This window comes from Phocoena phocoena, chromosome 20, assembly GCF_963924675.1.
Source record: "Phocoena phocoena chromosome 20, mPhoPho1.1, whole genome shotgun sequence".
Taxonomy (NCBI): Eukaryota; Metazoa; Chordata; class Mammalia; order Artiodactyla; family Phocoenidae; genus Phocoena; species Phocoena phocoena.
Genome location: NC_089238.1, coordinates 55,090,193 through 55,102,619, shown reverse-complemented (window position 1 = coordinate 55,102,619; position 12,427 = coordinate 55,090,193). Strand labels below are relative to the sequence as shown.

At 49.7% G+C, this 12,427-nt stretch overlaps 1 protein-coding gene across 1 annotated transcript in view; it reads right to left on the bottom strand.

Annotated features, from left to right (window-relative positions):
• Positions 1-12,427, bottom strand: part of ATP2C2 (ATPase secretory pathway Ca2+ transporting 2) — a 77,522-nt gene that overhangs the window by 24,323 nt on the left and 40,772 nt on the right. The window contains exons 7-10 of the mRNA XM_065899139.1: positions 9,331-9,439; positions 2,683-2,832; positions 2,528-2,596; positions 2,121-2,196 (exon numbers count right to left, since the gene is read on the bottom strand). Of these exons, the coding sequence (XP_065755211.1) occupies positions 2,121-2,196; positions 2,528-2,596; positions 2,683-2,832; positions 9,331-9,439 (404 nt within the window). The remainder of the gene's footprint in view (positions 1-2,120; positions 2,197-2,527; positions 2,597-2,682; positions 2,833-9,330; positions 9,440-12,427) is intronic.

Sequence of the window (12,427 nt, the reverse complement as noted above, 5' to 3'; positions counted from 1 at the left end):
TCGGCTCTATGGGCCATATGGTCTGTTACAACTCAGCCTGGCCGTTGCAGTGTGCAAGCAGCTATAGACAATACGTGAATGGGTGTGGCCGTGTGCCCATAAAACAGATGTGTGAACACTGAAATTTGAATTTCATATAACTTTAATGTCATAACATATTCTTCTTCTATTTTTTTCAGTCATTTAAAAATGTAAAAAAAATTCTTGGCTTGTGAGCCACACAAAAACAGGTGGCAAACCTGATTTGGCCTGGGAGTCATAGTTTCCATCCCCTGCTCCAGAGTGTAAAAGGGTCCTCTGGCCAGCTGGGGCCGCGTGGGCATCCATTCTAGCCCAAAAGCCTGATCAATGTAACCCTGAGGATGGCAGGTGAACGGCGATGCAGAGCCACTTTCCCCTCCTGCGTCCATGACAGACATCACTAATCCATCACAGTTCTCTGCCACCTAGCCTGAGCATGGACTCCAAATCCTCTCACAAGCACACAGCCCCCTTAGCTGTGATCAGACTTGGCAGGTTAAGATGAAACCCATTTTCCGTAACTGCTCCAGGACAAAATAGGGTGGAGACGAGGGAAGAGGACATAGAGCTACATGAAAACAGTAAAACTACTGACTGAGCAAAGTCTGAGCACTAAATCCAAAGTTGACATTTGGAAAGGAGACTGGATACTAGAAGGTTGGGATGGGGTGGCCAGGGAGGAAAGGGTGGGCAGGTCTGTCCCCAGCATGACAGAATTGAGAGCTTTGACTTCAGGCCATATCCTCTTAACACTTTGCTAAATTTACCACCTCTTATAAGTTGTGAAAGAGTGGGAAATACCCCCCATGCCTTTGAATCTACCCTTTCCTCTGTCTGGAATTCCCAATCTCTTCTTTTTTTTTTTTTTTTTCACTTGGCAAACTCCTACCCATCCTGCAAGACCCAACTTAATGTCACCTCCTCCTGGGAGCCTTCCCAACTCTCCCATGCAAAATTAACTGCTGCCTATACATTTCATATTTGTTCAGGTGTCTCTCTCCTATTTCCCTGGGGTCCTTCAAAGGGCACAAGCTGTGTCTGACTCATCCTGGTGGCTCCAGAACCTATCTATCATAGGGTCTAGCATGTCATAAGATACTCACTAAATGAATGAATGCATCTAGATGCCCAGAAGCACAACAAAACTGCTGCTAGGAGGGACAGATGTTTCTCCCAAGAACTTTATCGGCCCTGCAGTTTAGCCAGATTCTCTAGTACTTCCTCCCATCACTGCTAATGCTATAAGCAGTGGTTGGTTGGTTTGTTCCTTTATTCACTCGTTCGTTCAACCAACATTTATTGAGAATCTACAGTGGCCCAGGCACTGGTTGATCCTGAAAGCTGGGAACGAAGGACACAGACTCAAAACCAGAGCTGGAGACAGCAGGAAGGAGCAGGTGAAGGGACCAGGGCAGCCCCATGGGGATCTTCAGGAGTAAGACCTGAATTTAGCTCTGCAGCATCTGTGGATGCTGTTTGGTGTGTTGCCAAAGGCCAGGACGCACAAGCCCAGGCACAACCTGCTTAGTAGCATAGAAACATGGCTGGGTGCACCACCAGACTACATTTCCCAGTCTCCTCTGCAGTTAGGTAGGCCATGTGACTTCATTCCAGCCAATCGAGAATAGGCAAAATTGATGACATCACTTCCTGGTCCCTGCCTTAAAAATTTTCCCCCACAAGCCTCCATATTCTCTCTTTCCCTACCTGCTGGCTACATAGAATTATGGCCCACCTCCCAGGACCTGCAGGAAGGCAGAGCAACAATACGGTAGGGGCCTGGGATCCCGAGTCAGTGTTTGGAGGTGAGCTATCCAGGAAAGCCGTTTCACCAGGAACATGCCCATGGACTGTGGTGTGGGCAAGAAATAGATTTTAGACCATGTTAGGCCATTAAAATGTGGGGGCTGCTTGTTACAGCCATTAGCTTGTTCTGATAGAGAAACCTCTTGTTACTGTCCAACAACCTCTGATCCCAAACCCCAATTCTCACCCAGGTGAGTAGCAGGGTATTTGAGAAACAGCTGTGGGTGCTCAGGACGGCTCCCTCCACACACCCCATCCCCTCTGGGACCCCGTGCAGAAATTGCTTCACCCACCAATTATGCCGAATGAGAAAAGTGTCAATTGCTTCCCCAGTTTGTCCATGCTTTTTTGTAGAGGAGTTTTAGGCGTCTGAAAGGATGAGAACAATGGGTTTGTTAGATGAGATCCCAGCAGCGTCCCCCAGTTTCTGCCTGGATTTTTTAATGTCTCAAGCTGAGTGACGATTACACAAGGACACATATATAAAAATGCACTGACTGCTACGTTTCAGATCTGCACACATCACCGTAAGTTATCTTGACAAAAATCCGAATAAATGTTTTAAAAGAAAAAATTTGAAAAAGGGTACTCACGTTAATCATATCATCCTTATTCCTAAGGAGCAGGCAGGGCTGCTGTCACCAGCTGAGAATCATCTCAAACCCCAGCTTCCAAAAACTCAAAGCCCCACTGCCCTCACCTCTTCAGCCTGCATCATCTTAAACACTTCTCCGAACTGGGATCTTTCTCCTGTTCCGATCACGACGCCCTGTGTTTAGGAGAGAGGAGCTTGAGTTCTGAGGCTGAAAGCCTGCAGATGACGGAGACCGGGGTCCCCAGGCACCCGGGGCTTACCTGTCCCTTCCCATACTGCACCAGGGTCCCCATGAAGGCAATGTTGCTCAGGGTGGTGAGGTCGCCCCCGCCCGTCAGCGGGGTGTCCGTCTTACTGCTCGGCTCGGCTTCTCCCGTGAAACTGGACTCGTCCACCAGGAGGTCTGTGACCTGGGGGAGCAAAGCGAGAAGGCGTGGCACCCACCCTCCCATCTGTGAGCTGGTTTTCAAAGCCCAGAACGGTGTCTAGCACCTTAGTGTCATTGCCAGCAGACAGGAAACAGGAACGTGCTGAAAGCAGGAAGCGAGTATCAGAACGCAGCCTCAGATGCCTCCAGGAAACAGAAAAGCTTTGAATGTACGGCCCCTTTCAGAAAGCATAAAGGTCTCATATCCTATTTTAACATTATTTTAAATTTTAATATTTTTAAAAACTTAGGCAATGGTTAAATTAGAACATCCCTCTCAGAGCATCCTGTCTTTCCCCTAACACTCCACATCCCACCCGCCTTGGAAGGTCCCGTACAATCCGTGTAGTCTGAGTAGCACTGAGCCGTGTTATGCAGTGACAGCCTAAGGTCACGTCAACACCCAAAACACATACTTGGGCACAGATACGCACACACACCCAGACGTTTCCAGGGTGACACTTCCAGAACACCCACCATGAGCCAGGCCAGGCGCGGAACACTTCACAAGGCTTATATATATTTTTTAATTTATTTTTTATCTTTGGCTGCGTTGGGTCTTTGTTGCTGCACTCAGGCTTTCTCTAGTTGCGGCGAGCGGGGGCTACTCTTTGTTACGGTGCGCGGGCTTCTCATGGCGGTGGCTTCTCTTGTTGTGGAGCACGGGCTCTAGGCGCGCGGGCTTCAGTAGTTGCGGCAAGGCATCAGGGTGGGCTCTGCCCCTAAGGACCTTCTCATTTAAGCAAAAAAGAGGGCTTCCCTGGTGGCGCAGTGGTTGAGAGTCCACCTGCCGATGCAGAGGATGCCCCAGTCCGGGAAGATCCCACATGCCGCGGAGCGGCTGGGCCCGTGAGCCATGGCCGCTGAGCCTGCGCGTCCGGAGCCTGTGCTCCGCAACGGGAGAGGCCACAACAGTGAGAGGCCTGCGTACAGCAAAAAAAAAAAAAAAAAAAAGGCAATTTGGAGAACTGCTGGTGGGTGAGCTTAGTAATAACAAGCTCCATCAGAGCAATGGAGAGATGGGGGGAGGTACAGAAAGGACCGCTCGTTTCCCAGCAACCCACCAGCACTAAAAGGACAGAAGCCCAGCGCACTGAGCACCGGCACCAATTCACCCTCTCTGGGGACAGGTTCTTGCGAGTAGACAGGGAGTGGACAGAGGTGGGCACTGGCCCAGGTGCGGAAGCCACAGTGGGAAGGAGAGCTGGCCCTGCTCTCAAGGGGCACTGATTGGAAGAGGGGACTTAACCCCATCAACGCAAGAGGGCACAGGCAAAGAGACAGGAGGTTTCGTCCACCTGGGGACCCGTGTGGGGACCAGCATGACTGGGGCAAGGAGGTATGGAAGGTGTGGTTGGAACCCAGTTGTGTTTGGCATTGGTTAAGAAATTTGGGTATTACCTTGTAAGCAATGAGGAGCCATGAAAAGTCTTGAGCAGAGAAGGATGGACATGGGGGAGATATAAAGAAACCATGTTAGACATTGGAAGAGGTAGGCCAGTTGCGTTGGGAGGGGAAGCATACAGTCCAAGGAAAAAAGGCCAAGTGAAGCACAGTAGGGCTCTCAACGAGGGGGCGGAAGTGGGCACGGACAGAAGAGCCGGACAGAAAGAACAAGGAGACAACTGGCAGCAAGTGGAACTAAGGAGACAGGTTTATTTGTTCTGTTTTTAATTCCAGTGTTTACACTTGTACAAGACTATGTGAATGCTAACTGCATGCCCAAGAGCCCCCCTGTACCTCCATGCTGGTTTCCCAGTGGACCCACGAGGGCTAGAGACTTCTTAAAGTTCTTTTTTTTAAAAAAATCATATTTGCATATCTGTGATTTGGGAAGCTTTAGTTTTTCCATTTATAAAATGGATGCGTCAGGAGTTAGAACATCATTTTCCCACTTGTGTCTTGGGGAACCCTCTTTCACAGGGAGTTAATTGGTGCGCTATGGAGAAATGGTTCCATGGTGAAAAACATTTTGGGAAACATGGAGTTAAAGCCAGTGAACTGGTTCTCCTTAGTGCAGGACTTTTCAGGGCCTTTACTATGCAAATAGGTGCTGAGACTCTCCAAGTGGGGGAGGTAGTATGTGGATCATCTAGTGGGGTAAGTTTTGGGAGACACTGGGCTGGAAGGTCGCCAAGTCTCTTCTAGTTCCAACCCTAACCCCTCCAAACACACAGAGAACCACATAAGCAGAACTCATTTTGACCACGGGTTTTTGCTGGTTAAAGAAAGACCAATTAGAATATAACCTGCTCGCCCAGTTTCCCAACTGGTCAACTCAACAAGACTTTAGTGGATGCCTATTATACACCCAAAGAATTTTAAGTCAGACTCTATTCCAAGAAATTTGGAAATCAAGTTCTTGATACAAACAGAGGGTGATTAAGTGCTAAATAGGATGGTGCTAAGTTAGAGTACAAGAGAAATTCAGAGAAGAAATACTGCTGTTGATGGTATGCTAATGTTAATAAACGTTTGCTGAGTGCTTGCATTTTCTCATGAAACATTCACAGTTATCCCATGGAAAAGATGCTGCTCTGATCTCCACTTTACAGCTGAGAAAACTGAGGCTCTGAGAGCTTAAGAAACCTGCCCAAGGTCCCAAAGCCTAGGTTGTGCCAGAGATGAATTCTAGTGCATTTTCTTATCTCAGGCTTCTGTTCTCTCAGCAGACTTAGAGATGGGGCAGTGGGGCAGGCCAGGCTGTGAAGAGTCAGAGGGCGGAGTTTAGTCTCGATTCATGTGACTTGGGGGCCACTGCAGCTTCCAGGGCAGTAGGAGGCCCATGAACACAGAGCCTGGGGAGAGGACACTATGAGGGGATGCTGGATGGATAAGATGGGGGGAGGTTCCAGCTGGAGTGACAGCAGCGGTTGCCCAAGCATGAGGATCTTTCACAGAAAGAACCCCATTAATTGGCAACACGTTAAAACGTGAGGAAAGAGACCTCAGCCAGCTGATCAAAGTCAGCATCAGCAGTGACGGGTCGCGGTGGCGCCCTTGATGGGACGTGAAGAGAAGGCCCCTGTATCTCCAGGGTCTTCTTCCCCCAAACCCAAGTCGAAGCATGAAAAAAGTCTAATCAGGGCTTCCCTGGTGGCGCAGTGGTTGAGAGTCCGCCTGCCGATGCAGGGGACACGGGTTCGTGCCCCGGTCTGGGAGGATCCCACATGCTGCGGAGCGGCTGGGCCCGTGAGCCATGGCCGCTGGGCCTGCGCGTCTGGAGCCTGTGCTCCGCAACGGGAGAGGCCACAGCAGTGAGGCCCGCGTACCGCAAAAAAAAAAAAAAAAGTCTAATCAGACAAGTCCCGATTGAGGCACATTCTACAAAATACCTGACCAGCCCTCCTCAAAACCATCAAGGTCACGAAAAACAAGGCAAGTCTGAGCAACTGTCACAGCCCAGAGGAGCCTAAAGAGACATGGTGATTAAATGTAACATGGGACCCTGGAACAACAACAACGAAAGGGCATTAGGGAAAAACTAAGGCAATCTGGTAAAAGTATGGACCTTAGTTAATAATAACGTGCCTCGATTGGTTCATTAATTGGAACAAAGGTACCCTACTAATTTATGATGCTGACATTACAGGAAAGGGTGTGGGATCTATGGGAGTCCTCTCAACTATTCTCAACTTTTCTGTAAATCTAAAATGGCTCTAAAAAATAAAGTCTGTTTTTCTTAAAAAGCGGAAAGGAAGAGAGAGATGAGACAAAGGTGCCTCTCTGAAGGCAGACGGCCAGAGAAGCAGGAAGAATGGGACGCGGGGCTGGGAAGGGAAGGGGACGCAGGTGCGGAGGTGGGCGTGGGTTTGGGTGTACTGGAATGCAGGTGGGCAATCTGTCCATCTGTCCATCCATCTCCTGCGAGGGGACAGGCATTCTTCTGGGCCCTGGGAATCCAGCAGGGCCGAGACAGACAAACCCCCCTGCCTTTGTGGAGGGACTGGCAATAAACATAAAAGCAAACAGACATTGGAAAGAGCAGCAGGTACGCAGGGCGGTGGGGGGGGTGATGCCTCAGGAGAGGGGTCAGGGGAGGCCAGTGAGAAGGGGACAGTGAGTTGAGACCTCAGGAATGAGAAAGGCTGTAAGTCATGCTGGTGGAAAGTGGCTCCTGGCGGCAGAAATGACCCTCCTGAGTGAAGACACACTGCAGGCAGTTGAAAGCATCAATGCACCTGGCTTCTAAGTCAGGGCTGGGCATACAGCTTGGGCCTCCTCTGCCTAGAACAGCTGATTCACGTCCATTCCAGGACGGCTCAAAAGCCACTGCCTCCAGGAAGCCCTCTGTGACTGTGTTGGGCCAGGCAAGTCTGTCCTGTTTGGGAAACCCAGAGTTCCCGGGGCTTTTCCCTCAAGCCCCTGCAGCAACCATTACCTGTCATGAGTAGATGTAGTTTGTGTGTTACTCTGGGCAATAAACCCATGAGCACAGAGATCTCGTCTGTTTTCTCCACTGTCTCCTCAGCACCCAGCACAGTTCCTGGCACATAGTAGGTGCTCAAGAAATATTTGTTAACTGAATGAGTGATGAGGATATGGGGAGGGGTGCCCTGAGGCGGGGGGGGGGGCAGAGAGGCTTAGAGGAGGGCTTTGAGTGTGCTGGGCTGAGTAATAGCCCCAGACCATCCGATCCCCCAAAGACACCCAAGTCCTAATCCTTGGAACACGTGAAAGTGTTACCTTAATGGCAAAACAGCCTTTGCAGATGTGACTGAATTAAGGACCTTGCGATGCGGAGATTACCCTGGATGATCCTGATGGGGCCTAAATGTCATCACAAGGGTCCTTTTAAGAGGAGGATCAGAGAAGTGTCTGAGAGAAGGAAGTACAAAGACAGAAGCAGCGGTTGGAGCAATTTGAGGCCACAAGCCCAGGAATGCGGGCGGCCTCTGGAGGCTGAAAGATGCAAGGGAACCAATTAATAGCTTAATGTGGTTAATTGGAACTAATTAAGAGCTTAATAGCGGAGACTATTCCACTGTGAGTAAACAAAGCTATTGATTGTTCAGTGGAGTTGCAAAAGGACAAAAAAGGAAATCTGTAGAGTGTTGGCGGCTGGCAGACTTGAAAGAGTCCTCATGGTGGCAATGACCAGGCCCTATTTAATTTGACAGAAGCGGGGCAGGAAGAAAACCCGCTGAAGTAGGAAAGGAGTCATTTGGGGTTTAAAAAACTGTTTCAAAGAACTGTTGTAGAGCTGGTACTGATCGACGGTAAAATCAATTGCGGGTATTTGTGACTCTGTCCCCCCATCAGGTGCTGCACGGGCAGGCAGCAGGTCTTAGCGTTTCAGCTTCAGGAGAACCCCACGAGGCGGGAATAAACATTAACCGCTTGGATAGATGAGGAAACCGAGGCAAAGAGAAGGTAAGCAACTTGCTCCAGGTCACACAGCTTATGAATGACAGGATCCGGCTAATGCCCAGGCCCAGGGCACTAACCACTCGGCAACACTGCCTCTCTGGAGAGCCTGTAGTATATGTGTATCCTCCCTGTCGGCATGTGGACTCCCCACCCCGTACCTGGGGGCTCCCTCACATTGTGGGGCAGAGCCCACCCCTAGGGGAGGCATGGACAACGTCACATTGGCTTCCCCAGCCTTCCCGCACGTGGGGCTTGGCCACTGGACGATGGTTCCTCTAATGGGACCCACCTGCCCTGCTTGGAGATCTGAAAGCCAGGGGCAGAGGGGCTTGAAAGCCTGGGTGCCCTCTGGCCTCTGCCTCTACTTCAAAGACTGTCTCAGGATGCTGTAAACACAGCTCCCAGGGGTTAGCTCCCAGCCTCTTTGCCTCTCTCCATCCCCCCACTCCAGGCCACCCTTCAAACAGCCTGCTATGGATCCTGAGAACACGTCCTCCTTAAATAAATAAATCAGGCTGATATTCTTAAGTATTCCAGGGATCATAAAATAGATTACTCCCATCAACGGATCCCTCTGAACTTGATTTAACCTTTCCTTGAGAATCAAATTTATCTCAGAGAGCCTCAGGAAATGTTCTGTGAAGCTGTGACACCCTGAGACTCACAAAGGTTGGGGATAGAGCTTGCCCCACACCCGATGTCCCCACCTGCGCTCTTGTAAAAGCTTGCGCTACTGTTTATGGCCGTACCGGTTGTTCCCATCCTCGAGATTAAGCAGTCAGATAGCGTTTCTCTCTGACATCAGTGTGGCCGTTTCTAGAAGCAACTTTTTCCTCATTCCTCAGCCCCACCCTGGTTTAATTTCCACTGCAGTTTGCTGTAAACTAGAAAAATCACATAACCACAACTGTTAGGCTTATACTTAAATGAGAAGAAATAATTTGTGAAATGCCATTGGAGGAGGTTTATGCTTAAAATTAGCTCGCTTGCTAACTTCCTGTTTGTGTACACACATGCCTGTGTCTGTGCAGTGCACGAGACAGAGAGAACTCCTGCCTCTGAGAAGCTAAGTGTCTGCATGGCCCCTGGACCAGGGTCTGGGGCCCCTCACCTCTGTGAGACGGATGTCTGCAGGGATCCGGTCTCCGATAGAGAGAGACACGATGTCTCCAGGCACCAGGTCTCGAGCAAGAAGATGCTGGAGCTTTCCTTCTCTTATGCTGTGTTTGAAATGGGAAAAAGCAAAAGCACCCATGTTGACATCTCATTTTTAGGCACTTTGATAAACGAGCAAAGATCACAGAAACACACTTTCTCTTTCCCTTATGGACAAACCCTTGTGCCTTTACGGTTTTATTATTTTTTAAATTCACCTATCCTAAAAGACTTTTGGGAAAGTGTATGGCTTCTAGGAGACCCTGAGCCTCATTTGAAAAGTGGGGTGACTACTGTTCACTCTGCCTGGAAACAAGGCTGGGCCACACGGCCTCCAGACGCTTCTGCTGGTCTAGGGAAGCGATTCCTTAATGAAGCTGGCAGCTAGCGGCACTTCTGTCCTCAGAGGACACAGCAGTCTGGTGTGCAGAGCCCGGCTCGGGACCTCAGGGATGGCAGAGGCTTGCCAAAGCTGGGAGGAGCATCTTAAGTGCTCGAGAAGCTGGGGACACCCCCTCCCACAGGGCCTGGACCGTTCCTCACGGCCATCTGCCGTCTGCCGTTAGACACGGACGTGCTTCTGTGCATGGGCTCCCACTGGAATCCCACCACACACTGCCCCTTGCCCGACATGGCAGGAGCCTCCCAGATGGACCTGTGCCCACCCCACCTCCGACCTCCTTCAATTCATCCTGTATGTGGCAACCAGAGAGCTCTTAAAGCACAAAATCGGATCACAACTTCCTCCTACTCCAACCCTCTCCAGTGACCTTGGAGTCAAACCCAGAGGCCCTGCCTCCTGTCACCCCGCCCCCGAATGCACCCAACTCCTTCTAGTCTCAAGGTCTTTGCTGACCTTGAATGCTGGAGCAGACATTCCCCTCTTCCCTGTTAACAGAATTCAATCTTATTCACGTACTGCCCTTCTCCCCACAGCGCAGTGCTCTAGCGGGTGGGTCCTGAGTGGCTGAGACCATCAGGGTGATCCCAGCGCCTGCCATGACCGGCATAGGGACAGGCATGATCTACAGCACTGGCCTAAGAGACAGGAGTGGATATTTCCTGGGGGCTTGAGAGAAAGTTTTTTTCACTCTGTACATACACACACACACACACACACACACACACACACACACACAGATGGTCTCTTCTTCTGTTGGACCTTTTTATACCTGGCTGTGATGCCCGGAGCTGTGGCAGCCATTTTGGGATCATGAGGGAAGCCGGCCCAAGAACAAAGCTAACAAGCTGAGGATGGCAGAGTAAAGAAATAAAAGGCACCAGGTCCTTGGTGCCATCTTGAATTAACTAACCCCACCATCCCCCCCACCTCAGACCCCTTACCATAAGACAACACAATTTCCTTGTGGTTTGCACAGCTGAATTTTCTGGGTTTTGTATCCAAGACTACCTATCAGATATACATCTGCTCTTCCCTCAGCTCTTCCCATGGCTGGCTCCTGCTGTTTCTCAGTCCTCAACCTAAAGGTCAGCTCCTCCTTAAATGTCAGATCAGGGTGGGCTGCCAGCCAGTTATTTAAGGTAGTTCCCACACCTCCCCTCGTCACTACCGCATCTCCGTGAGGTTCTCTTCCTTCTAATTTTTGTGCAGCTTTAGGTTTCAGGGGGTCTTTTTGGCTTTAATGCACCTGCCACATTCCAAAATCATCTCATCCTTCACTTCATCATCTGGCTCCCCTGTTAGAAATGTGAGTGCCCCAAAGCCCAGGGCCTTCCCATCGCTTCGCTTGGGACAATATCTCCCTGCACACAGTAGGTGCTTAGTAAGTATTTAGTGAATGCATAAAGGATGGAGGTAATGCAGGAAGTGTCTGCAGGGCAGATGCTGTTCCCGATTTGTGACACGGGTCTCAGGGACTCGGGGAGTGAAGCTGTGTCACTTCAGTGCTCTTTCAACCCTACCAGCCTGTCCGCCTCCGCTGCTCTTGAAAATAAAAATATCTTTCAGAAGTGACTTCTAGGGACATCAATAATGCATACTATTCACCCAAAAGGCCAAGACTTGATATTTAAACTTAAGATCAGCTCATCAAGCCATTTAAATCATAGATGCTTCTGTCTGCTTATAGGATTACGTCACACATCACACGTCTGGATTTCTGACAGCCTTGTTCATCCAATCATTAGGCCCAGACGTTTTTACTGCCCCCCGATGAACCTTCTAGAATTGACTCATCCTCTCTCATGCTTTCACATCGTGCTTTTCTGGTCTCTATTTTGTTACTCATTCTCTGCCTGTTCTCTCTCTCACACACACACACACACACACACACACACACGCACACACACGCACACACATACTCTTTGCTTGCTGTTTCCATGAGAGGTGGAACTCTGTCTCACTAGATTTTTCTATCCCCCAGCGCTATGCTCCATTTTGCCAAATACACGTTAAGGTTCTTTCCCCCAAATTATCCTTCAGGTAATAGAGAGTTACTGTATGTTTAAATCCTTCCAAAGTACCTCAGATCACGAGATACTTTCAGTTACTTCCTTTTGAGCAACAATGTCTAGTTGGGAAAGACACGTGACTTTAAAAGAACGTCAACTGACGCTAGCAGGGGTAAGGGAGAAGACCTGGGCCTTTTCTGAAAGAGTTTCATTTTTACAGGGAAAATAACATAGGCATTACTGATACACCAAAAAATTAAATGGACAAAAAAAATCAAGCCTAAAACATTCTCCCGGGGCTTCCATGGTGGCGTAGTGGTTAAGAACCTGCCTGCCAATGCAGGGAACATGGGTTCGAGCCCTGGTCTGGGAAGATCCCACATGCCACGGAGCAACTAAGCCTGTGCGCCACAACTACTGAGACTGCTCTCTAGATCCCACAAGCCACAACTACTGAGCCCGCGCGCCTAGAGCCCGTTCTCTGCAACAAGAGAAGCCACCGCAGTGAGAAGCCTGCACACCGCAATGAAGAGCAGCCCCCGCTCGCCGCAACTAGAGAAAGCCCGTGCGCAGCAACGAAGACCCAAAGCAGCCAAAAATAAATAAATACATTAAAAAACAAAAACAAACCTTCTCCCTTC